The 24,221-nt window shown below is 41.7% G+C and overlaps 2 protein-coding genes across 2 annotated transcripts in view; one reads left to right on the forward strand and one right to left on the reverse strand.

The window, feature by feature from the left end:
* The window catches only part of mark4a (MAP/microtubule affinity-regulating kinase 4a), a 42,218-nt gene extending 27,254 nt beyond the window's left edge, over positions 1-14,964 (forward strand). The window contains exons 11-17 of the mRNA XM_042499366.1: positions 280-389; positions 1,762-1,948; positions 2,764-2,975; positions 5,295-5,398; positions 9,210-9,491; positions 13,445-13,489; positions 13,608-14,964. Coding sequence (XP_042355300.1) covers positions 280-389; positions 1,762-1,948; positions 2,764-2,975; positions 5,295-5,398; positions 9,210-9,491; positions 13,445-13,489; positions 13,608-13,944 — 1,277 coding nt within the window. The 3' untranslated portion in view covers positions 13,945-14,964. The remainder of the gene's footprint in view (positions 1-279; positions 390-1,761; positions 1,949-2,763; positions 2,976-5,294; positions 5,399-9,209; positions 9,492-13,444; positions 13,490-13,607) is intronic.
* Positions 14,965-19,307: 4,343 nt separating this feature from the next.
* ckma (creatine kinase, muscle a) lies at positions 19,308-23,199 on the reverse strand. Its single transcript, XM_042499449.1, has 8 exons — positions 23,125-23,199; positions 21,360-21,567; positions 21,013-21,167; positions 20,769-20,901; positions 20,464-20,635; positions 20,201-20,324; positions 19,903-20,092; positions 19,308-19,798 (listed from the first exon to the last, which is right to left on the reverse strand). Exons 2-8 carry the CDS (start codon positions 21,550-21,552, stop codon positions 19,620-19,622), a joined length of 1,146 nt encoding a protein of 381 aa, XP_042355383.1. The 5' UTR covers positions 21,553-21,567; positions 23,125-23,199; the 3' UTR covers positions 19,308-19,619.
* Between the last annotated feature and the right edge of the window lie 1,022 nt (positions 23,200-24,221).

Raw genomic sequence — 24,221 nt, forward strand, 5'->3', positions numbered from 1 at the left:
GGCTAGTTCCACATGTGATATGTAATATGAATTTATCACAAACATTGATTGGCCGTTGATTCCACATCCTTGATTTCAGTTGTTCTACTCAAAACTGGTGGAAATGTGGGATAGTTTGCTAGATAGCACCAAGATTCCAAAAATCAGAACTAAATGTGGTGAAAAACAGGTATGAGAGGCCCTCACCACAACGAACTGGTCAATGTAGTCAAGCTATAAGATGTTTTATGTCACAGTCACTTTTCTAACCTTTTATTTGTACTTGTTCATGCTCCTCAGAGGTGATGGTGGGGATGGGCTTCACTCCAGAGGAAATCAAGGACTCTCTGCTCAATCAGAAATACAATGAAGTCACCGCCACCTACTTACTGCTCGGCCGCAAAGGCGATGTGAGTTACAAAGATCTATTAAATATTTATTGATTGGGTGGAAAGCTGACATACTAACCAGAGCAATGAATCAAAATACTAGGACTTTTTCAAACCTGACTTTGACCAAAACAACCAGATTTTACCAGATTTTTCTCCAGAATGTCCTCTTTTATTTCACAAATCAAACTTTTTAAATGCAGTGTCTTAAATAAAACTGCCATGTGATAAGCTTGCTTAAAGGGATACTTTGCTGATTTTCAACCAGCTTGGTATTAGAACAGTGTGGGTAGATCTATGTGACCTGTGACCTGTGGTGAACTTAGATCTACCTGCTTCCCTCTAGCTCTCAGGGTGTTGCATGCTGTGCTTTAGTGTTAATTTTGGCAGCTATTTTAGATTTACCCTTGGTTACAATACCCATACTACCATACTATTAGTATGCCAGAAAAAGATTTATTGTGTCCCAATACGAAGTATGTGAAATGCAGTATGCCAAAAATACCAGGATGTCCTACTACATCCGGCCGCATTTTGCAGTATGCAAGCCAGCATGCTTTTCTGGCTATTCTTACCCACAATCCTCTGCGCAGCTGCAGATTCCTCACATCTTGACAGTTGGGTGACAGCTGGCAGAAGCTGCAATGATGAATTACAGTGCATTCAAGGGACTGATGACCAGTCACATGTTAATAATAGCAATATATATTGTTTAAGTGAACAAAATAAATCATACAGATAACCACCAACAAAAAGAGATGAACAACAATGATAGAGAAATGCATATGTAGGCTAATAAAATAAATATATAATGTTAGAATCCAGAATGTATGCAGTTATAACTTTAAAAAAGAGCGTTTTTTCTGTTTAAACTAATCCAATTATGCTAATACAGGTCCCAGAAAGAGAATCAAGGTGACAGGTTATATGAAAAATTCATTTAGACATATTTTTGTGTATTTCTGCTGTAAAGTTGGACATTCTAACATGGAAATTGACTCTGTGTTGGAGCCAGCCTCAAGTGGCATTTTTAGAGAACTACAGTTTTTGGCACTTCTATATTGGCTTCGTTCTTCAGCCCCAGAGTTTGCTGCTTATACCCAACTTCTCGTATCTGAGCTGAGATTCATAACTTTGATTTGATTTATTTAGCACTTATTAAAGACAACAACGTCATACATTGCAAGAAAAAGAGACATGCAGGGAAAACCCAGAAAGGCAGAGATGATTATGTAAAGAAAAAACACATAATTTTAAGCTATTGTTGTCTTTGTTTTGGGGGGTCTCAAACCCCTGGTACACTCTATGATCCATCCATCCTTCCTGCTGTGAAACACCACATCAGGTCACTCTTTCTGATCCCTTTCTGTCCTCCATAACTGTGCTGTTACAGGAGGGCAGTGAGGCTCGCACAGCTAGTAGCCTGTCCCTGGCGAGGGTACGACCCAGCCCCATCACCAACGGGACCAACAAGCACTCCTCAGCCACTGGCTCCTCTTCCTCCTCCACCTCCTCCTCACACAGCAAGACCCAGCGCAGTGCCTCCACCTACCACAGGCAGCGACGACACAGTGACTTCTGTGAGTCTCTTCTCTAACGTCTTCGCCGTTCATCTTTAGTGGAGCCCTGCTTTTACGAAACCTGGAACCTGAAGTAACTCAACACAGATTTTATCTTGCACCTGAAGAGAGATATCATAAAGACATTCTCTCATGAGTTATGAAACACTTATACAGTGATAATGTGCAATATGGAGCTTAACCCTTCGAAACTTGGAGCGACATCACTTTTCTTTTCAGATGCCTTTTATAAGTATTTAAACTTTTGGACCCTATAGAAAATTGGTTTGATTTATTTCAAAAACATGAGAGAAAAAGCTATGAGCAATTGGTAAGAAATTTTGCACAAATTGCAAAAAATTAGTAGATTTTGAAAATTAGTTGATAAAGAAGCTACAGAAAAATGTTTAGGGTAAAAAGCAAGGCAAGAGCTATATTTGTATTTACCATAATTTCCTGTGTACAATTATGGTACAGAATTTTTAAGCACTTTTTTCAGGTTTGCTTGGAGTTTTTTCTACTTTGTTTTTCTTTTTTCTACATTTCCGGTAATTTTCTTGTAGTTTTTACACATGGTATTTGGGTTATTTATTTTTAAGTTGCCTTGAAAGAAATCAAGCCAATTTGCTCAGGTTTCAAGGGGTTAAACTATCAAGAAAACATGACATTCACTGTTAATCTGGATGAAAAGTATCCTCTTGGTAGAGGAGCTTATTTTGGGTTATAGTTTATAACATAGGGATGTGAAGAGTTGTACTCTGCGTAAGCCACTATATATGCAGAATATTCCTTATACGAGTCTCTGTGTCTGTGCTCTGCTGTCCTCCACAACAAAGGCGGGCCCTCCATGCCCGTCATGCACCCCAAACGGAGTCCCACCAGCACAGGCGACCGTGAGCTGCGGGAGGGACGGATGCCTTCACGTAAGGCCAGTTGCAGCGTGATGGGGAGCCACAGCCTCCCTCCCTCCAGCCCCATGGTCAGCAGTGCCAACAACCCCAATAAGTCTGAGATCCCAGACCGCCGCAAAGACATGACAGCGACCACAGTGAGTTACACACATCCTCCTCAAGCAGAGAGTAGACCGTTCATCTGTTACCAGTCATTCCTCAGTTAACATCATTCACACTCTGCTACAATCATCTGAACTCATCAGCCCTGCTACAGTGATCTCAGGACAAAAGTCCATAGATCCACACAGAAATCATAGATGAAAAATGCTGCTTCTGATTTCTGTTATTGGCTCATAGTCACACTTTTTCTTCAGTATCAAAGTAATCCAGGTGATTGTTATGAGTAGACTGTGAGCAGGAACTCATTGCAAAGCAGATGGACTTCCAACCATCAGATTAGTAAAAATGTACAACCCCAATTTCATAAAATGTGGGACATTCTATAACATGTAAACAGTATGTAATGATTTGCAATTCCTTTAAGACCTCGAAAGCACCCATGTGGAACACTCCATTCCATAGGTAAGCAGGTTAGTGGTAACACATAAAAAATCATGATTGGATATGGAAGAGGCATCCTCAAAAGGCTCAGTTGCTCAGAAACAAGGACAGTCACTCTGTGTAAAACTGTGGGCAAACAGACAAAGGGTTTATGAGCAATGTTTCTCAAAGCACAGTTGCAAAGAGTTTGAGATTTCACCATCTACAATACATAATATCATCAAAAGAGTCAGAGAATCTGGAGAAATCTCTGAATGTAAGGGTTGAGGTTGAAAACCAATATTGTGACCTTTTACCCCTTAGGCATGCTGTATTAATACCAATGTGACAGTATAAAGGATATTACTGAGGAACACTTTAGAAAACCATTGTCAGTAAACACAGTTCATCTCTGCATCTACAAATGCAAGTTCAGACTCTACCATGCAAAGCCAGATATCAACAACATCGAGAATCATGGCCAACTTCTCTGGACATGAGCTCATCTGAGACGGACTGACACAAAGTGGAAAATTGTGCTGTGATCTGACAAGTTCTCATTTCAAATTGTTCTTGAAAATCATGGATGTCGTGTCCTCTGGGCTTAAGAGGAAAAGGATCATCCAGATTGTTAGCTCAAAGTTCAAAGCCAGCAGTTGTGATGGTATGGAGGGGTGTAAGTGCCCATGGCATCATGGGTAACGTCACATCTGTGAAAGGACCATGAAAGCTGAAAGGTACATACAGGTTTTGGAGCAACATATGCTGCCATACAGACAGCGTCTTTTTCAGGGATGTCCTTGCCTATTCCAGAAAGACTATGAGAGGAATAGTGCAGGTGTTTCAACAGCATGGCTTCATAGTAAAAGAGTTCAGATACTAGACTGACCTGCTGCAGTCCAGACCTGACTCCCATAAAACATGTGGGGCACATTATGAAGCGCACAGCAAAACAGCAGGGACTCCAGACTGCTGAGCAACTGAAGTCATATATCAAGCAAGAATGGAAACGAATTTCACTCCGAAAAAACTTAAACAGCCAGTGTCTTCAGTTCTCAAACACTTACTGAGTGCTGTTAAAAGAAAAGGTAATGTTACACGGGGGTAAACATTATCATTATCTTATCGAGTATACATTAACAAAAAAACCCCAAAACACTTAAGTTTATCAGTTTGAACATTAAATCTTATTTTTGGACTGTATTTTAAAAAGCATTTGCAAATTACTGCATTCTGTTTTTAGTTACAGGTAAACAAATAACACAGAGGCATTGATAGTTTTGATTTTTACAATTCAGTGAGGTTCATCTTTAAAAATTGTGGTTCTCTTTCACCAGATCAGTTGTGCAGTGCAGAATAAAGCTTGACTGATGTTACACAGCTGTTAGAACAGATTTATATTCATGGCTTCCTCTCATTATGTACAAAATCAAATCATGCAGTTCAGACTGCTACTTTTATTAAAAATCTACAGCTCTGTTTCCATGACTCATTTTCACTGTATGTTTTGTTGACAGTTGTACAGTCTTTAACAGTTAACACTATCTTTTCTTTGAAGATGGGGTTCAAATAGAAATCATGCTTTGCAATGTGATGATTGTTCGTACAATATTAACAAGTTATTTTGTGTATTTTGTGAAAAGCTTAACATTTACATGAGGAGTACAATTGGCAGTAGAAAACAGTTAAACACAGAAAATGAGGTTAGGCAATTTCTGACAACTTCCGGTCCAGTCCACTTCCTATATAAAACCAAAAAGAGATATTTCTGTTTCTACAAAGTTAAAACTTCAAGTAATTTGTAACATTTATACTGCTAGTGTCCCTTTTTTAACACTGAATGTGATATTGCAACAGCATGTGGTAGATTTAGTTCCACTGAATATCAAAGTGACTGTTGGGATCTGCCTCTTACCTTCTTCCCCTCTGTGCAGAATAACATCCCTGGGAGCGCCATGACACGCAGGAACACATATGTGTGCACTGACCGCTCGGGAACTGACAGACACTCTCTTCTGCAGAATGGCAAAGACAACAGGTACTGTCAGCGCTGTGCTGGGCGTTTCAATAATAATAATAACAATAATAATAATAATAATAAAAAACTTTTTTTGTAGAGCACTTTTCAAGCAAAAGCTCAAAGTGCTGTCCAGAGGAAAAACACAAAAACAGTAATTATGAAACATGCATAAATGTACACACATACGTATATACACACAAAGACATACACATGTATGCAACAATTCAATAAGAGGAAACATTAACAATAATAAATGAAAAAGAACCGTAAGATTATTAAAGTCCATCAACTATTAGGAAAAGCCTTACTATAAAAATAGTAAAAAGGCCCAGGCTAGCAGACCTGAGGGGCCTGTTTGGATAGGACAGTGTGAGGAGCTCAGTGATTTACTCTGTTGCCAGATCATTCAGAGCCTTGTATGTTAATAAAGTACCTTAAAATGTATTCTAAAAGAGACTGGAAGCCAATGCTATGAAGTCAGAACAGGTGTGATATGCAAGGACCGTTTTGTTTTCTTTGACAGTTTAGGCACTGAATTTTGAACAATTTGGAGCTGTTCTGTAGCTCTGTTGTTTTGGCAGGTAAACAAAACGTTACAATAATGGGGGGTGATATAAGCACGTGTATTATTTTTTCTGTGTTGCTGAATGATAGAAGTGGTCTAATTTTGGATATATTCCTTAGGTGGTAAAAACAGGATTGGATTACTTTTTTCACATGTTGCTCCAGGTTCAGGTTATTGTCCATGATGACACCCAGGTTTTTGGTAACTGAAGTTATGTTAGGAGTGAGTAGGCTGAGGATTGGCTGAATTTGTTTTGCAATGTGTTCAGGGCCAATAATTAGGATTTCTGTTTTGTCAGGGTTAAATTTTAGGAGGTTTTGGGACATCCAATTTTTAATATCAGACAGACAATGATGAAGAGAAGCTAATATGCTGGTGTCGGAGGGTTTAAAGGACAAGTACAGCTGTGTATCATCTGCATGAATGTGGAAGGAGATGTGATGGCATATTATCTCTCCCAGGGGTAACATGTACAGGGTGAACAGAAGAGGTCCCAAAATCGATCCTTGTGGTATTGCATGTTTAGGCTGAGCAGTTCTTGATGAGCAGCTCTTGATTTTGTCTCCCACGGAAACAAAAAATGTCCTGTTGGTAATGTATGAAGCAAGCCAGTCCAGAGCAGTTCTAGTGATACCCACTCACACTTTTAGCCTGTTGATGAGGATGCACTGCTGACGCACTGTTGAAATAAAGGTTTTCTTAGAGACTGACCTCACATTAACAATTACATTAATATTAACTGCATTAACAATTCAGGTGCTTTAGTTAAAATGGGAAGCAGTGAGCAGAGTAGGACATTCTGAGGATTAACACCACCAGGTCTTTTATTTTGGGTCCTGGGTCTAGTAATAGTAGGGATATTAGGAAAATATGTGGGAACTGAGACTGGTTGAGACTGTGGTGTATACCGGTGGGATGAATTATATTTGGGAGATTGATTTCAGGGAGGGACAGTGCTTGGAGCAGTGGCCTGGCGTGAAACCGGCGAATGAGTGGAAGGTTCCGGGGTGTGTGTATGGGAAATAAACAGTCAGTCACGTGATGAAGACTGTACAGCGTGTTGCAAGTTAGTCGCTAACATCTGGCTGCCCAGCCTGTTTGGGTGGACTCCATCAATTCTGAAGAGGAAGGAACGGTTCCAAAACAAATTAAAATTGTCAATAAAACAAATGTCGTTAGCTCTACAAGCAGTTTGAAGCCAAGTGCTAAGGTTTAAGATTCTGCTGAAACAACCAGCGCTGTGGGACAGTGTGGGAAGGGGACCAGAAATAAAAGCAGACTTTCCACAGCCCTTTGAAAAGTGAATAAGGTCCTTAAAATCCTTCTTGGTCAGCTCAGACTGCTGACGCGCAGTGTCGTTGGAGCCAACATGGACAATAACTGTATACGGCGGACAGAGGACAGGAGCGAACGTAGCAGGCCTGGGAGCTTCTCCACGATGACCGGGACCATCGCTCTGGGAAATCAGTGGGTGGCAGCATTAAAGAAATGGATGTTTCTGATGATAGAGTCTCCAATTATTACTGTGGACAAGGAGATAAAGGTGGTAGAGGGTGGGGAGGAGGACTAGGTGGATGTCATGGTGCAGCAGTGACAAAGGGCCAGGAAAACTTCCAGAGCGTCTTATCACGACCTCCTTCAGGAAAGGTCGATGGTCGGGATGAGGACTGTTGCGTTGGCTTTCCTGTGGACTGGGAAGTAACCCCCACACTCCATTGAAAAGTTGTAGTTAAAACAACCATGATCTAAAATGTATAATGTTTAAAAAAGCCTTAAACTGGATAATAAGTTGATTTATGAAAGCCTCTGTCAGGAAGACACAAGAAGATTTGGCCGCCACGCATGCATGGAGGAAAGGGCAACCCCCGAGGAGACCCTCTCTTAGCATGCAGGGTTTTACAGGGTTTTAATGTTTGTCAGATCTTTAATAGGTAGATTGAGCAGGTAACTGCTTGATGGAGCCACATCAGCTTTTGTCATGGATATGTTGTAAAAGCAATAACATAACGGATAAAATGATACAGTTACTTTAAATGGTTGGTGCACGATGGCTGCTCAGTTTTCTGGATATTTATTTCAAGAGGTAGCTGTTGTCCCCTTCAGTTTGGTTGTTCTCTGTTGGAGAATGTGTGAAAATCTGAAGAAGAATTTCCAAGTACATTTTGTCTCTTGGAAGCTCGCTGCTTCAGCTTCTCCATTTCTACTGACATTATGTACACTTCTTCAAAATCAGACAACTTTAGACATATTTCTTCCATCATGAAGCCAACATAGCTGTAGCTCAATAGAAGCCAACAGCTTTAAGACAGTGGTGTATAGAGAGATACCACGTTGTGTTGCTGATGCCAGGACTGGTGTGGGGAGGGTCCAGAGGAAAGCAATGAAAAAATGTTTTGCTTTTTATTTAAAGGGTTTTATGAAATTAAATGATAAATTGCACCATGCAAGCAAAAGGTACGATAATGAGGAGTTTATCCAAACAAAGTGTATGCATTTAACCCACTCAGATCCCCTGTCCAAACCAATGGACATAACTTTTCTAGGATGTGTAGATCTACAGTTACTATCATCTGACACTACCTAAATGCACAGAGGTATTTGATGGGATGTCCATTAGCCAATCACACTGTTCGTCATCGTCTAAAGTGGGCTGCAGTAGAGCCACACCCCCCTTATTAACAAGCATGGCTGACTGTGAGGCAAAGAGGAAGTGACACATCCCTGTAACATAACATAGTACATAGTAAAGTACATAGTTTGTCTTGAAACTGATTTTCAAATAAAGATAAGATGTTATATTACTTTACTCAGGAAAATAAACAGGGGAAATAGAGTTTAAAGTGTATAATAGTAATTTGATCTTCTAATGATACAATCAGCTTATAATCCATTTTATTAAATATGCTCACAGACGATTCATCTGTCAAAGTTTTCCACATACTATTTTTAGGAGAGACTTTAGAAACTGAGAATATTTTGGGCCACAATGACAAAACAACTCAATATATATATATGAAATGTGTTTAAAACATCACTTTTTTCACTGATATGTTAATTTTTCTTGAAAATAAATAATCTCTCATTTCAATAATAAACGGGGAAAAAAAATCCAATATCTTTAAGAGTGCATTTAGAGTAGAAATCCAGCATTGGAACATAATTTGGTTCTGAACAGGTTAAAAAAAAAAAAAAGGAAAAAAAATGAAAGACAATAAAAAAAGCCTTGGGCGGTTAACACCCAACCTTTCTGTCTCTCCTCTGCAGCTCTCTGGGCCACCGCCTGCCTGCAGCATCTCCCTCCACACTCAGCATCTCTGGGGCTGGAGCTGCCTCCTCTTCCTCTTCGGACCGATGCCGCCTGACCCGAGGCTCCACCATTCGCAGCACCTTTCACGGGGGACAGCTTAGGGACCGTGGGCCCCCAGTCTACTCAGCTCCACCCACTTCACCCACTTTGTCCCACCATGACGCCAGCCCTCTGCCCCACGCCCGCACCAGGGCAACCTCCAACCTCTTCACCAAGCTGACCTCCAAACTTACTCGCAGGTAGACGCATGCCACACTCTCAACGGACCTGCACTGATATAGCGCCTCTCTAGTCTAACACTGTAACACCACGTGTCACACACACTCAGTCATACACTGGTGGCCAGTTCAGTCCCAAGGACGAGTCAGCATGTGGACTGGAGGAGCCAGGGATTGAACCGTGTAGACACAGATCGTTTTCACAGTGTTATCATGTTATCATATGAACACGGGTTTTTTAAACACAGAGAAAAGTCATTTCAGTTCTTGTCTAAATGTGACCTAAATCTCAGGGAGAAAAAAATATATTTTCCAAAATGCCAAACTATTCAGATACGTATGATGTCATAATAATATTACTGGAATTAAAAATTAGGATTAGAAATTGGGAGTGTTTATATCCCTGCGCTGGTGATAGCAGTTGCTGGGGTCACAATATTTTGGGGTTGTCTGTCCATACATATGTATGTCCCTACATCTGTACGACCCATTCTCATGAATGTCCTATCTCAAGAAGGCCTGGAAGGGATGTCTTCCAGTATGGCACAAACTTGGACTCAACGATGAACTGATGAGATTTTGATAGTCAGAGTTCAGGCTCGCTGTTACCACACCAACCATGTTTTTGGCCATATCTCAAGAATTCATTCGTTCATTCTACTGTCAGCTGTCTTTGCTATATGCTGTATGAGTTTGGACAGACGTGAATGTAAACTGTCACTGCAACTTGACTACTCAGAGGCATACACACACAATTCTAGTTTTCGAGGGGAATTTTTCTGTTACTATTTTTCAAGTCATTGGGGTTTTTTTTTAACACTTTGAAATTAAAGGGAGGGGCTTTCTGTCATTTAGCGAAGATACTGTTTTATAAAGCCATAGTCATCAGTCGCTAAAATCCTTCTCACCAGAGTCAACTCTGCAATGCTTATTTTTCCAATTCCCATGTTTTTATTTTATCCTTAAGAAAAGGCAGTAGTGGACGAAGTACTCAGATATTCTACCTAAATTAAGCAATTAAGTAAGCATTAAGTAATGCCACAGTGGAAAAATGCTCTGTTACAAGTTAAAGTCCTGCATTCAAGATTTTACTTAAGTACAAAAGTGTTTGCATCAAAATATACTTAGAGGGATAGTTTGGTATTTTTGAAGTGAGACTTATAACTATAGTCAGTGTATTACAATACAGTAGCTGTTGGTCACCGTGCGCCTGGTTTGTAAAAACAGGCGCACACCCCATAAAGGTTGATATCAAAACATTAAAAAAAAAACAATGTCTGTCTAAGTGGACACTGTATTTAGAGTATTTCACAGCTTTACCTTGCCGTCACAGCTTTTTTCTTTGGCACTGCATTTCTAATCAACCGCCGGTCAGCTGTTTGGGCCAGAAAGTGCTGTTAGCTGCTGTTACACGATCCGACTGAAATGATACTTCATGTTGAAAACACTTAATACAGCGTCCACTAAGACTGATATTGTATGTTTTAGGTAGGTGTTTTTAAGGGGGTTAAAACTAATTTGATATCGGTGTCGATGTCGGGTGTGCACCCCGTCTGTTTCTGCAAAACCAAGAGCACTCCAACTTCCAGCTACTGTATGTAATACACTGACTTTACATGTGTATCTCACACAGCCCCACTTAAAAAATTCTGAAATATCCCTTTAAAGTACAAAAAGTAAAAATATTGAAAAAGCTGTAAGGCAAAGGTATATCACATATTGGATTATATTTACTGATGCATTCATGTGTTCATCCCTTTAATGTCTCAGCTGGTAAGGGGACTTCAAAATCGGTGATGTCATCACAACGTGTGGTCTTTGAGCAGAATGAAAACTCATGGGCGGGGCCAGCAGGAGAAACACTAATGCAAATATGCAGTGGGGAGCATTCCTAGTATTTGAGTATTAAAGCCGGAAGTTAGAAACTTTTTTGGCATATGCGCCAGGTGAGCAACTCTATTGGACTGCATAGGCGCTGTCTTGGTATCTAGTTATTATTACACATCAATGATTCCATCATTGGGAAAAGGTCAAATGACTCTCATATTCGCAGGGCTTTTTTTTGTTACATTTAAAGTTTTGCAGATTTGTGACTTAATCTGTTGTTTCAGCTGCTCAAATGTAAAATGTGTCCTCAAACCAGGAAATCTATCATGTGAAATCATGGAGCACTGTTGTGAAGTTCCTCCTGTCAGCTTGAGCACAGCCTGGATATGGATCCATGCTTATCGCAACATTGTATTCACCCAGGCCTTTTGGCAAGCCCTTCTGTGGCCCTGGATTATCCTCTGCTCCCCGCTCCCTCCCAGTCGTCATAATCACACATGTCTAATCTTATCAAACCTCAGCTTTATCCTTGCCAATCAGTTCCTGCGCTGCGCTCTTTTCCACCACTTGCTCTCCTGTGATTCAATTATATTCTCTTTTATCCTCCAACCCCACCCCCTGCTGTTACCTCCTATTCCCTCTTTTTCTCCATCTTTATCTTGTTGTACTCTCCCCCGTCATGGCATCAGGGTCAACCTTGACCCGTCCAAGCGCCAGGGCTCAAACAAATCAGTCTCGGGTTGTACTCTTCCACAAGGATCAAAAACAGTTAGTAAGTTCCCGTGTCTCTTGCTTCTTTCTTGTCTGCCTTTGCTGCCCCATCTGTCTGCCTGACTTCTGCATACCTCGCATCAGTTACTGCTTGTCTGCATGACTTGCTCATCATCCTCATACTGTCAAGGTCCCACACACTTGGTTTCAAGCATGGTTGCAGTCAAGGAAGATTCATTAGGTTTTTGTTTTGAAGTTTCACTGTAGGCTTGGGCAGTATCACGGTATTACAGTATACCAGGGTATTAATAAACCCTGAAGGTATGATTTTTAATACCATCATAAATACAGGTGCTCCTCTTTCTATTAAGCTCATTGTATGTAGTGCACAGCACGCACCACCAGAGCTTACTCTCCGGTCTTTACTGGTGGAACAGGTAACTGAGCTGAAAGACACAGTGACACCTAGTGGTGGAGGGAGAAGTTACAGGACTGTAAACAGCAGGCAGGCAGAGCGAGAGTATGGGGAGTAACAGCATGTTTTTCATTCTAACGTGAAGAATTAAGGATTTGTTTCAACCAAACCAGAGCTGGTGATTTTTTGAACAGTGGACTTATTAACTAGATCACTATAAAGAGTAACAAGACGGTTTAGGTGAGTTTTATTTTGTGTCTGTCAAGTTTGACTGAAGTGTGTTTTATGATGAGTTAATGAGGCAATCAAGTCTCGTCAGGCTTCAGTGACTGAGAGAAAGTTTAAATCAAAAGACGTAAAGTTGTATCTCTGTTTAATAAGGAAAATAGGTGTAAGAATATTACTTTTCCTGTACTTTTCCCTCTTTGTATTTATTAGTCTGAAAAGCTGAAAGTAGGTAGTGCACTCACCGTCCAGGGGTTTAGGGTGGATTGGTTTGCACCATAGTCTTAAACCTCCTTTTACCGTATACCCCGGTGAAATTTCAGGAAGGTTTGAATGTATGAGATATTACATACTGCCCAAGCCTATTTCAGTCTCAGGATCAGCGTCACTGTCTGTGCAGACTCTCTGTAGTCTTTATGATCATATGCATAAATGTACCGCTAGAAAATGTGTTGTCAGTTTGTATTTGTGGTTGAAAGTCAATGAAAGTGTATCCCATGTGTTGTTGGACAGAATGGATGGAAATGTATTGAACCACCAACACAAGTGATTGAAAGTCAAAGGTTTATCTGCATGCTTTAAAAGTTGAAAATGAGAAAACAGAGTATCAAAGAGTGCATTAATGTGAGGTGAAGACACACTGTTCTGCACATCACGTGCTTGTTGTTGTTGTTGTTGTTGTCTCACTGTATGATATCCACTACTTGAATGCCATCTCATCTGTGAGTTGTTAGTTAGTCAAAAGGCTCATTGTATTCTGGTGGATCACCTCTGACTCTGTCTGTTTGTCGTGCAGGGTCACAAATGAATCTGAGGGAATCAGGAGATTTGCGGTCACAAGGTCAGTTCAAATGTTCCAGCTGCATCCACAGAAAAGAGATGATAATTTATCTGTTATATAGTAGAAGCAGTTATGGCCCGGTGCCTTAACATTTTCGGTTTGTCCCCCATCTCCTTAGTTGCCATCTACCTGGGTATCAAAAAGCGTCCGAGCCCCGGGCCGTCGGACGTGGCTGGGATCTGAGAGGCGGTGGGCGGCGGGACCCTGCGGAGGTGGTTCTGGCTCTGCGGGAGGCGGCGCTCGGATGTGGCTGCCAGGTCCACCATGCCGGCCCATTTCTGCTCTCCTGCACCCACGGCGTGGCAGGGGGCCGCGTGGCTTTTGAGGCCGAGGTGTGCCATCTTTCCACGGGCACCTCCGAGACTTCTAATGGGGTGCGCTACACGCGACTCTGGGGGACACCGCTAGCTTTTCGGGACATTGCCACCCAAATCTCTAAGGACCTTGAACTTTGAACAGAGGATGTGTTTGTGTACGCGTGTGTTTCTGTGTGAGTGAGTGTTGATGTGTGTGCACAAAACGGAGAGGGGGTGGAAATAATTGAAGAAAAAAAAATCGAGAAGGGGCGAGGGGCTGGACCCGAGAAAACAGACTTTTCCTTCTGTCTTTTTCATGACTACCCCCCCTGCACACACACGCACACACACACACACACACACACACACACACACACAGATACACGCACACCTGACCTGTAAAGTCACACAGACTGAGGCACCCTCCTCCACCCAATCACCCCACCCAGCTCAGCCAACATGTTCACTGAGCGACTGCACCCACTGGACCTGGATCAGACAGAATCTCGTTGAATCTTTTTTATTGCTACTCTAGCCATAATGACTCTTAATTTTGTTATTTATTGCTCTGATCATTGTTTTTACCCACTGTCACTTTCACCACAACAGGAAAAACATCATCTCTTGTGTAACGAACATCATCAACCAGCCAGTCCTTTTTTAAAATTGTTCTTTTATATCTCACCTTTACATACACCTTTTTTTTTTTTCCTTACCGATGACATGATTATCTGCTGACCTCTCATCATCTGGGGACAGTAACGTGCACAAATGTGGATATGGTTCGACTCAGTGATCAGACGAGCAGCCGCAGAGGGTTGCATTGCTTTGACTCGTGAACATACAGCAGTAATGACTGCACTGGATTAAGGTCAGTGGGAGCAGAGCTGACAGGCCTTTGAATCAGCCAATCAGAGGCTGACCTGGAATACAAATAGCTAATGACATCTTCTGCTTCACGAACTGACAGAGTTGTTGCCTCTCAGTCACATTCGTTTACATCGTTTTTATCTACAAAGGATAGCAAGAAATTAAAAATGTAATAATATTACATTATACCATAATATTTAGAAACAATCCCCATGGTTTACAACATTTTGATACAAATAAGAAGAGAACATTTTGGTGAAGGCTCCATTCACCATTTAAGATTCGTGCTACACCAATATCTAAATTTAGTTGGGCTGTCAAAAGATACATTTTTTAAAGTTGCAATTATTTTCAGAATTTCACTAGTGTATCGCAGTTAATCACATTTTTTAATCATCTGTTTCTAATTCCATTATTTTACTTTAAAAAGCAGTTTTGAAGTCCATTTTAACAAGGTGAAGCAATTCTCACCAGATGTCTTGATAAGTCATCCAGTGACAGCAAAAAAACTGCATGGGACTAGCATAAAGTGGGCATGTCTGTGAAGGAGAGACTCATGGGTACCCACGGAACCCATTTTTACTCAGATATCTTGAGAACAAAGGTTATGGCCATTTCACCCCTGTTATATGGCCATGCTGTTTTTCCATTGGCAAAATTTAGCCGAACTTTGAAGCGTTATTCCGCCACAGAAATGTTAGCAGGCAAACCAAATCACAAAAAAAAAAAAAAATCAGGCTATGGTCTCATTCCGATGGCACAAAAACAACACTAACACCCGCTAACATCTGGCTTTTTAATAGAATGCAAATGGGTACAATCGGCTTTCACACCTGGGTCAAATGACTCTGCAGTAGACGGGTTTTTATCACCTCCAGCTCCGATCGGCATTGATGGAAACACAACACCTGGGTGAACGCTGTAATTTCAGCTTGACCGACTACATGCAATGATGTACCGTCACAAATGACAGTCTGTCTCTTCTGGAGCAGCATTCAAACACCAATCCAAATTAGTCCGCACCAAATTTGAAAGAGAGACTGAATCAGTAAGAGATATACAAAGACAAGTAACCACTGAAAGTCTTCAAAGACCTCTTTTCCTAATGTTTAACTTTTCCTACTATCTTTGATGTCAAACGAACACACCAACAAAACAACACACACACACACAAACACAAAAGCTGGCAAAACGTCAGACTCGTGTGCTGCAGTGGTATGCCTACTGGCAGTGGGAATACAGTTGATCGCCTATATTTACCCATGTTTGAAAAACCCATGTACATGTGCTAATTTTGGTGGGAAGAGGGTATTTGTATGAACCTTGATCACATCGAAATTAACACGTTAATGCTGACAGCCCTAAAATTAAGTCAATACAGCTAATTTAGTTAAATATAAAAATGTTGGGGTTAGGTGTCATACCAGTGTTATAGAATACTTTTTCTGTGCTGCCTCTTTTAATGAATGAACAGTTAGGCCTGCAGACATGTTGCTCTGTGGTTGGCTGGATTCACTGCTTGTCAGCTCTGGTCATAGTAAAATGTGTTCAAAGCATTTGAATTTTCCAACCTCTCACCCTGTTTCATCCCTTCACCTTTTCTCTTCAGCATCTACTGAAGACATGACAGCAGACATGCTTGAGAATATCTTTCCAACTGGAGGCCCTCAACTGTTGAAATGTTTCAAGGTGATTAAATCGAGCGACAAATGTGGTTCTGTCAGTTCTCCCACAGCAAAATCACAGAGATACTGTAGTTTTCCGTTCAGTGCAATGCAATTCTTTGGTTCTATTCTGTGCCATGTGATCTCGCCTCATCTCAGTTTGTCGATGGGAAACACCAAAAGCAGCGAAAACTCTCCAATGACAGTCACCTTTACACACACACACACACACACACACACACACACACACACGCACACACACACACACACACACAGAAACATGCACTTCTACATGTGCACCCTCTCCTTTTTGTGACACAGTCTATAAACTGGTGTGTCCATTCTCGATGACTGTGGGCTGTGGTGATCAGGGGGGAAGATTCTGAATCTGGAAAGGCACAATGAAGGCAGTGTGCACAGTGTTTTCTTCTTGTTAGTCCAGTTGCCTTTAAAGTGAACAACCCCCAGCGCCTTCATACAGTGCATATTTAATGTAAAAAAAAAAAAAAAAAAAAAAGAGAGAAAAAACTGAGAAAGCTTTCTATTCTCCCTCCCTGTTTTTAGTGAATAACGTATTGTGATATTTACGTAGGCTACAGAGATCATGTTGTTTGGCTGCTGATTTACTGTTAATACTATCCTCTCAGTTGTGGCTTTGCTCTTGGTGACCCAAAACACACCCCCTACCCCACCCCCATTTCCTTTCCTACTCATCATAAACTCCCCACTTTCCTACATTTACACTGGGACGCCAACCTTAGCTGTCCACCACCTTCGTATGTACCACTGACTTTTTTCTACCGTCACAATGAGCATTCGGCTCTCCTCAGCTCTTTGTTGAGACCCTGTTTTCTGCCAGGGAAACACTCAGCCATCATTCACTCTCACGTTGTACAACCATGTTTGACATCTTCTCAGTCCTGTTTGGCGTGTGCTGTTTCATGGAGCCCGACAGGGGACACGGGTGCTGACCCGTCCTCCTCAGGGTAAGAAGCAGACACCAATATGGACACCAGGAGTCTGTCCTTGTCCTCTCCCTGGATGTTTCTCATTGTGGTGTATATTAGCATTAGGTAATATAGACCTCAATGCACTTTGCTTTGACTTGAATCAGCTCCTTCCAGTGTACCTGTATAGGTAATACCCAGAACTAGCCACTGGAGGGCGCCAATGTCTTAAATGTGAAACACTTCAATTTGTGGATATTTGCACAGGTACTTTATTTATTTTTTAGAATAATATCATTTAAAAAAACAGGATTTATATCAGTCATTGATGGCTGTATATAAAGTATATGAATATAATATATATCTTAGAGCTCAAGGTTTATTTATAGCTAGAGCAAGGGAAGTAATTCTAGTTTAAAGCAGAATCTGTCAGTGACAATGGGGAACAAAACCAACCTGCAATCCTGCATGACTTCAGAGTTTGGGTTTTGGGGAAAAAATAAAACATGTTGCACACCAAGGATTAGAAGCTTTGTTAAATGCATACACGATCGTTAACATGAATTGTTACAAAGAAATGGTGCTAAATGTAGCACCTGGTCGTTCCCCCGCTCACAAAAACAAATAGGAAGGCTTGGGTGAAATACAGTGACTTCACTCCACCTTGTTTGCTAGGAGATATGTTCAGGACACTCAAGAGAGCTTCTGAGCTCTTCAAAGTATTTAGACATACCATGAAATGTACCACAGCGCACATTGTGGAAGAACAATGTTTTAGATCCAGCAAGGACAATTTTTGGGAATAAAACGTGCAGTCTGGTTTTATTTTTCATTGATCCCAATAAGTCCCTAACATGTTGAAAGCCCGGGTTGCATTCAAGCCATAGAAATGTCATCTCACTGTCTCCTGATCGCAGATATGAAACAGGTTGTTTGCAAAGCCTTTCAGTGGAAATGACTGAAGCGAAATGGGCCAAAAAAGCAAATAAGTTAGTGTAAAACAACTCACTCTTAGTATAAGATGGATGAACATAGTGTTAAGGTGGGATCTACTGTGAAAAAGTCTTGAAAAGATTTTGTGAAGCTGATTGTTGAGCAATGGTGTAAACCTGTGCAGAGACAGTGTGTCACTGGTAGATGGTGCAGTTTTAGGACCCCAGGGGGCTCAGTATTTAACATGCACTGTCTTTTCCAAACTGACTTTGGAAACAGTTGATGTTATATGCAAAAGTGACTAAAGAAAACACTCAGTTTGACCTGTATGAGTAATTTTAAACTGCTCTACTGTTAAATTCCTCCCCTCAAAAACAAACTGTAAACTGTCATCACGTGGTTGTGGTATTTAAGGAGAACATGGATCTGAAGATTAATAAAATTCACTGATGTTGGCATTTTTTCCCTTCATTTTGCTGTCTTGTTGTTCTAGTTACATCACACAATCTGAATATTTGTTAACCTTTTGAAACCTAAGCAAACTGCCTCGATTTCTTTAAAAAATATGGGAAGAAGGTAATGAGCAGCAAGAGAAGAAACTACTCAAAAATTAACAAGAAATCAGTTAAAAGTACAAGAAAATTACCAAAAAATTAGTTTAAAAAAACAACACAAAAATTAAATGCACACATACACACATACAAAGAAAGAAATTACCTGGAAAGGTGCTCAAAAATTATGATTTTGTGAAATGATTTAAATATGTAATTATGATAATTACAAATATAGTTTTTCATTAACTTTTTTCTTTGTTCTGAGACATTTTTCCCTCACCTTTTTAGGAATTATTCTTGAAGTCTACTATTTTTTTGTAGTTTGTTGCTCATTGTCTTTTTTTTTTAAACCATGTTTTTAAAAAAAACACTCCAAAGTGCAGGGTGTTCAAAGTTTAAATACTTGTGAGAGGCATCTGAAAGCAGCACAAGAAAAGGGATGGTGCTCCAAGTTTCAACAGGTTAATAGCTTTTGATCATCTGACAAGGTAAGTATTAGTATGTGAAGGTTAATTCTCATGCTGCAACACAAAAGATCAAAATGATTCATTGAGTTGTTTCATGGGGTACTTGTTTATTGAGCAGTATGAAGAGCTTCAATAATTGTTACTTTAATAAGAAAAAGTAGGTGATGCCACATCTGCCAGGCGAGCCCGGCTCAGTGGAGGCTGATCCCAGGATGTTACCAACCAACACAGGAGAACGAGAAAAAAAGGGCAGGGGGAAAAGGAAAGGAAAAAGCTGGAAGGAAGAAAAAGGTGAGCAGAGTCAAGAGTCTCTTGGTGAGCGGCTGTTTCCTCTGCACGCCCGTCAGCTGGCTCGACTGCACATGAATGGTCACGAGATATACACAAGATTGTCCCTCTTTACTTCTGTGCAGGGATCATGCTGTCGATGGCCTCTCCCTTCTCCAGCTTCTTCTCCATCTCCACCATCAGCTTGACACCATCAACCACCAGCTGGACCTGTTCCACCTCAGAGGAGCCCAGACGGTCAGCATTGGAGATGTCGAACACACCACCCACAGAGGCAGTGTCTACACCACCTAAAGAGGACAAAGGACAAGGGATGAGGAACAGATTACACATCCCAGAATTGCAGTGGAGATCCTTATGGACATGCCAGGTCGATCCGCAGATCTATTTGTACCTGTGCCACGCTTCTGCAGACGCAGCCTGGTGAGAATCTCCTCAAACTTGGCGTGTGTGCTCAGCTTGGGCAGCTTGACATGGACACCACCACGCAGGCCGGTGCCCAGGTTGGAGGGGCAGGTCAGGATGTAGCCAATATGCTCGTTCCACATGAAGCCATGGTTGTGCTTCTTGAAGATCTCCTCAATCTGGCAGATAACAAAGAGAAGGAGTCAGAGGAACATCCAGCAGTAAGCCACACTGCGTTCACTCAGTCAAATCACGGCTTGTTTTGTGCTTGTTTTATTAATGTGTACCTTCTGCAGGCCAACACAGAAACGCCTGAAGACCTCCCTCATGTTGCCGCCCTTCTGCATGGAGATGACGCGCAGGTGATCCTCCTCATTAACCCAGACCAGGAAGGTCTTGTTGTCGTTGTGCCTGGATGGAGATGAAAGCGAAGGATCAGCATACAGTAAAACACACAAGTGATGCAGAAACTTAATGAAAGTGCAAATCTTGATAAGAGTTATGAAATAATTTCACAGCTGGCCTGCTGATAATTATTGGTCATACTCACCAGATGCCTCTGGCGTCAGGCCAGTCACGGGCCATGCCGGCGCAGGTCAGCAGGGGAGAGACGGGCTTGTCAAACAGGAAGTGATCACTGATCAGCTGCTCCTGCTCGGCATCAGTCATGGACTTCAGGGGGTAGTACTTTCCCTTGAATTCACCATCCAGGCTGGTCAGAGCTGGAGAAACAGATGGAGATTAAGCAGACTGAATGGCATTTCCTTCTCTGGTGGACAGCCTAATGTTTGTGAAAGGCCTAGCTTACTGCCCAACCCTTAGCATGCTGATGTACTCCAGCTATGAATGACTTACCCTCAACAGACAGCCTCTCAATGTGTCTGCGCTCGCCACGGCTGTTGTGGGGGGGCAGGGTGAATCCCTTGATGCTGCGGCCAGTACGGACACGGCTGGACAGAACATAGTTGGGGTCCAAGTCGTCACCACCCTATTAACAAATGACGAACTCTGATTATGAAGTGATTTCTATAATTACCAGAGTCTTTACTTAATGAAGCAGAATGCTTTCTCCTCTCTTTTGAAAACTGGGGTACTGCACCTTGAGGTTCTCAAAGTTCAGGTCGGTCTTGTGCTTGTCAGTGGGCTTGTATCCACCATGACGGTCGGAGATGACGGGGTCGAGCAGATCCTTGAAGACCTCATAGGATTCCTCATCACCGGCGACGCAGCCAACAGTCATGATGAAGGGGTGACCTAAAGGTGGAGAGCGAATGGGAAAGCAGCAGTTAGAAGACGAAAGGGAAGATGAGTGCAGTTGTACAGTGTGAGGCTAAGAATGTTTATCACAAGTGCATATTTGTATCAGGAAGTAGAACTCTTTGTCTGAATGATGTTATGCTTTTAGAAAATGCAATATTCTTTGTCCAGATGTATCTGTGGTCTCACCAGGGTTGTCAACACCAGTCTGGATGACATCATCCAGGGTGTAGCCACTGGGTGTCTGCTTGTCCCTCAGCTTGCCATAAATCTCTTTGGTCAGCAACTTGGCCATATGGTTGTTGTGCTTGGACAGGTCGGGGAACTCCTCCTCAACTTTGTAGTTGAGCTTGAAGTTGTTGTGGGTGTTTCCGAAAGGCATGATTGCTTTCTAACACTGCAAAAAGAGGGAAACACAGGATGAGCAAACTGGAACAGATGATTAGGTAACCAATTCATCCTCATGTGAAAGTGTCTTCAAAAGTGATCTGAATGTCTTAAAAAAATCTCCAGCATTTGAAGATATGGGATATTCAGCAAGACAGCTGCAGAGTTTTAGTGGTGTTGGCAGAGGAATCCTGGTAACAAGTGTCACTCAATTCTCAATGGCTCAGGTGTCCAGTTGGGGGAGGAGTGCTTGTTGGCTGAGTATTTTTAGCATCAGAGTACTTGCCTGTATACCCTGTCTCTACAATTTCCTCTGCATATAGGAGTGGTATTAACTCTGTTGGCAAACGCACACATAATCCTAGTTGTTCCATTTACATTTTCACACATAAATACACATGAATAAGTTTTTGCTGGTCATGTTTTACACACATACACCCTTTGAAAACAGTCTGCACCTTGTTTGTATCACACACACACACACACTTGCACCACTGCTAACCCTACAGGTTCAAACCCCTAGTGCATCCCTTAAAGTTGTCACTATGCTGGAGTGCCTGGTGGCTCAGTGGCTAGAGCGGGCGCCCCATGTTTAGAAGCTGTGTCCTCACCGCAGCGGCCGCGGGTTGGATTCCAGCCTTTGCCCTTTGATGCATGTCATCCCCTCTCTCTCTCCTCCTTTCAAACTAGTGCTATCCTATCAGTTAAAGGCAAAAATGCCCTAAAAAGAAAATCCAAAGTTGTCGCTATGCTGAACTCCTGACAGAAGTCTGAGCAGCTGCTCATAGTTCCCTTCAGGTCCAGCAAGATATATTTACTTAAGATTATATGTTCATGGAAACTTTTTGCCAATTTTTTCTTTTGGCCTTGATTACATGAATGGTCTGACTGACGCATGCAATAAAGCACATCACATGAAATGCATTCTGTAGTAAACTGCACTGTTGCATTTTGGTAATGAGCCAAATTGGTTTGTCAGAGTAGCATTTATTATGCACTCATCACTTTGGAACAATTGTCTTGTTATCTTAAAGTCCCCAAAGCCATCTGAATAATGTAACTCTTAAATGGTTCAAATCAACTACAGGACATGCACAGGCTTCAGGCATCTCATCTCCGACATGTCTCCAACCGTGATGCACCTGTCTACATTAATCAGCATCATAATAAAACCGAGCCAGTTGCAGACAGCATAAATATAGTGATATAAGTTAATGCAGCAGCAATGTAACTACCAATTTGCTAAAATAGCATGTCCATTGTCATTTAATGACACCAGTGAGAATACTCTGACACAATCCAGTGATTTATGATACCCAGTAGGTTTCTTTTTCCCAGGATACATTATATGGATTCAAACATCCCATAGTAGTTGTGCATTTATCCTTTGATTTCATCACGGACTTTTAGTCCAAAACTCACCATCAAAGCAAAAAAGACACCCCAAAGAGTTATTCTTAGCCTTTCTAAATCTTTGAATGGTTCCCTGAATCCGCATGTCTCCAAATATCCACTCCTCCTTTTTTAACTACACAAACTCATAATCTCTGTGATTTGATTTCTTTACCTTCACAGCAGACAAGAACAGAGGTAACAGTCCTTGGGATCAGATCCTGTTCACCACAGCCAAAATAGGGGTCACCCAACTCTGGCTGTCTTTGCTCCCTGTTTATATAGTGGGCAGACACTCAGCCATTGGCTTGTCCATTTTAGTGCCTGCTGCGCCCTGATTGGCCAGATCCTCTGTACTGATACTTTGAACAGTTTATGAAAGGGACACGTTTACATTTCAGTCACCCGAGATGGGTACTGCAATTGTGGCCTCACCCCCATCACCCTCCTCACCAGCCCTCAGTCACCCTTGGCCCATACATAGCACCAGTGGGAGTATCTCAGCGGGAAGGGGAGGTCACAAAGATGGGTGAGGGGTATTATTGGGGGTAGTTGAAGCAACTGAAAAAAGCTGAGCTTCACTTTTGCCAAGCGTGGAGATCAGGGGTCCTTGTGTGAAGGTTGTAAAGAGCCAGTGTGCTTTACACTTATCATTCATCATGTAAATATTGTCCAAAGAAACTTTGTATCCAGCAGATGACTCACTTATCTCAGATGGATATCTGGTCAGGAGGAATGCTGAGTATGATAATTCTAAAGGGTTTACATTTGTTACATTTGGATACCTCCTTAAGGTTGAGTAATGACCCTCTGAAGCAGGATTGGTCAGTGTTCTGTTATGGAAAGTATGGAGACACGTTATTCAACAACTGCTGCTTGTCAGGCTGAACTGTTTCATGAACTGACTCGAGGTTCAAACAAAAAGGACGAAAATTATAAATCACATATAGAGAAAAGAGAGGGACAGGCCTTCCCACCAAGAGGCCCAGGTGAACCCCCTTGCATAATATTAGAAAAAGTGGAATTATTGGGGTGCCCAGTAGCTCAGTTGGTAGGGTGGGCACCCCATGTACAGAAGCTGTATCCTCGCCACAGTGGCCGTGGGTTCAATTTCGAAAGCGGCCCTTTGCTGCATGTCATCCCCCTTCTCTCTCCCCCTTTCATGTTATAGCTATCCTGTCTCATATAAAGGCAAAATCCAAAGAAATAATCCTTGAAAAAAAAGAAAAGAAAAAGTGGAATTATTGTGTTAGTCTAACTAAAACTGGACTT

Source organism: Plectropomus leopardus, chromosome 13, assembly GCF_008729295.1.
Source record: "Plectropomus leopardus isolate mb chromosome 13, YSFRI_Pleo_2.0, whole genome shotgun sequence".
Classification (NCBI taxonomy): domain Eukaryota; kingdom Metazoa; phylum Chordata; class Actinopteri; order Perciformes; family Serranidae; genus Plectropomus; species Plectropomus leopardus.

Excerpts from the sequence above, each read along its gene's own strand:
- ckma (XM_042499449.1), bottom strand. The coding sequence starts at position 21,552 with ATGCCTTTCGGAAACACCCACAACAACTTCAAGCTCAACTACAAAGTT. Across the intron at positions 20,325-20,463 it reads CCTGACGCCAGAGGCATCTG|GCACAACGACAACAAGACCT; the intron begins GTGAGTATGACC and ends ATCTCCATCCAG. Across the intron at positions 20,093-20,200 it reads TCTGTGTTGGCCTGCAGAAG|ATTGAGGAGATCTTCAAGAA; the intron begins GTACACATTAAT and ends GTTATCTGCCAG.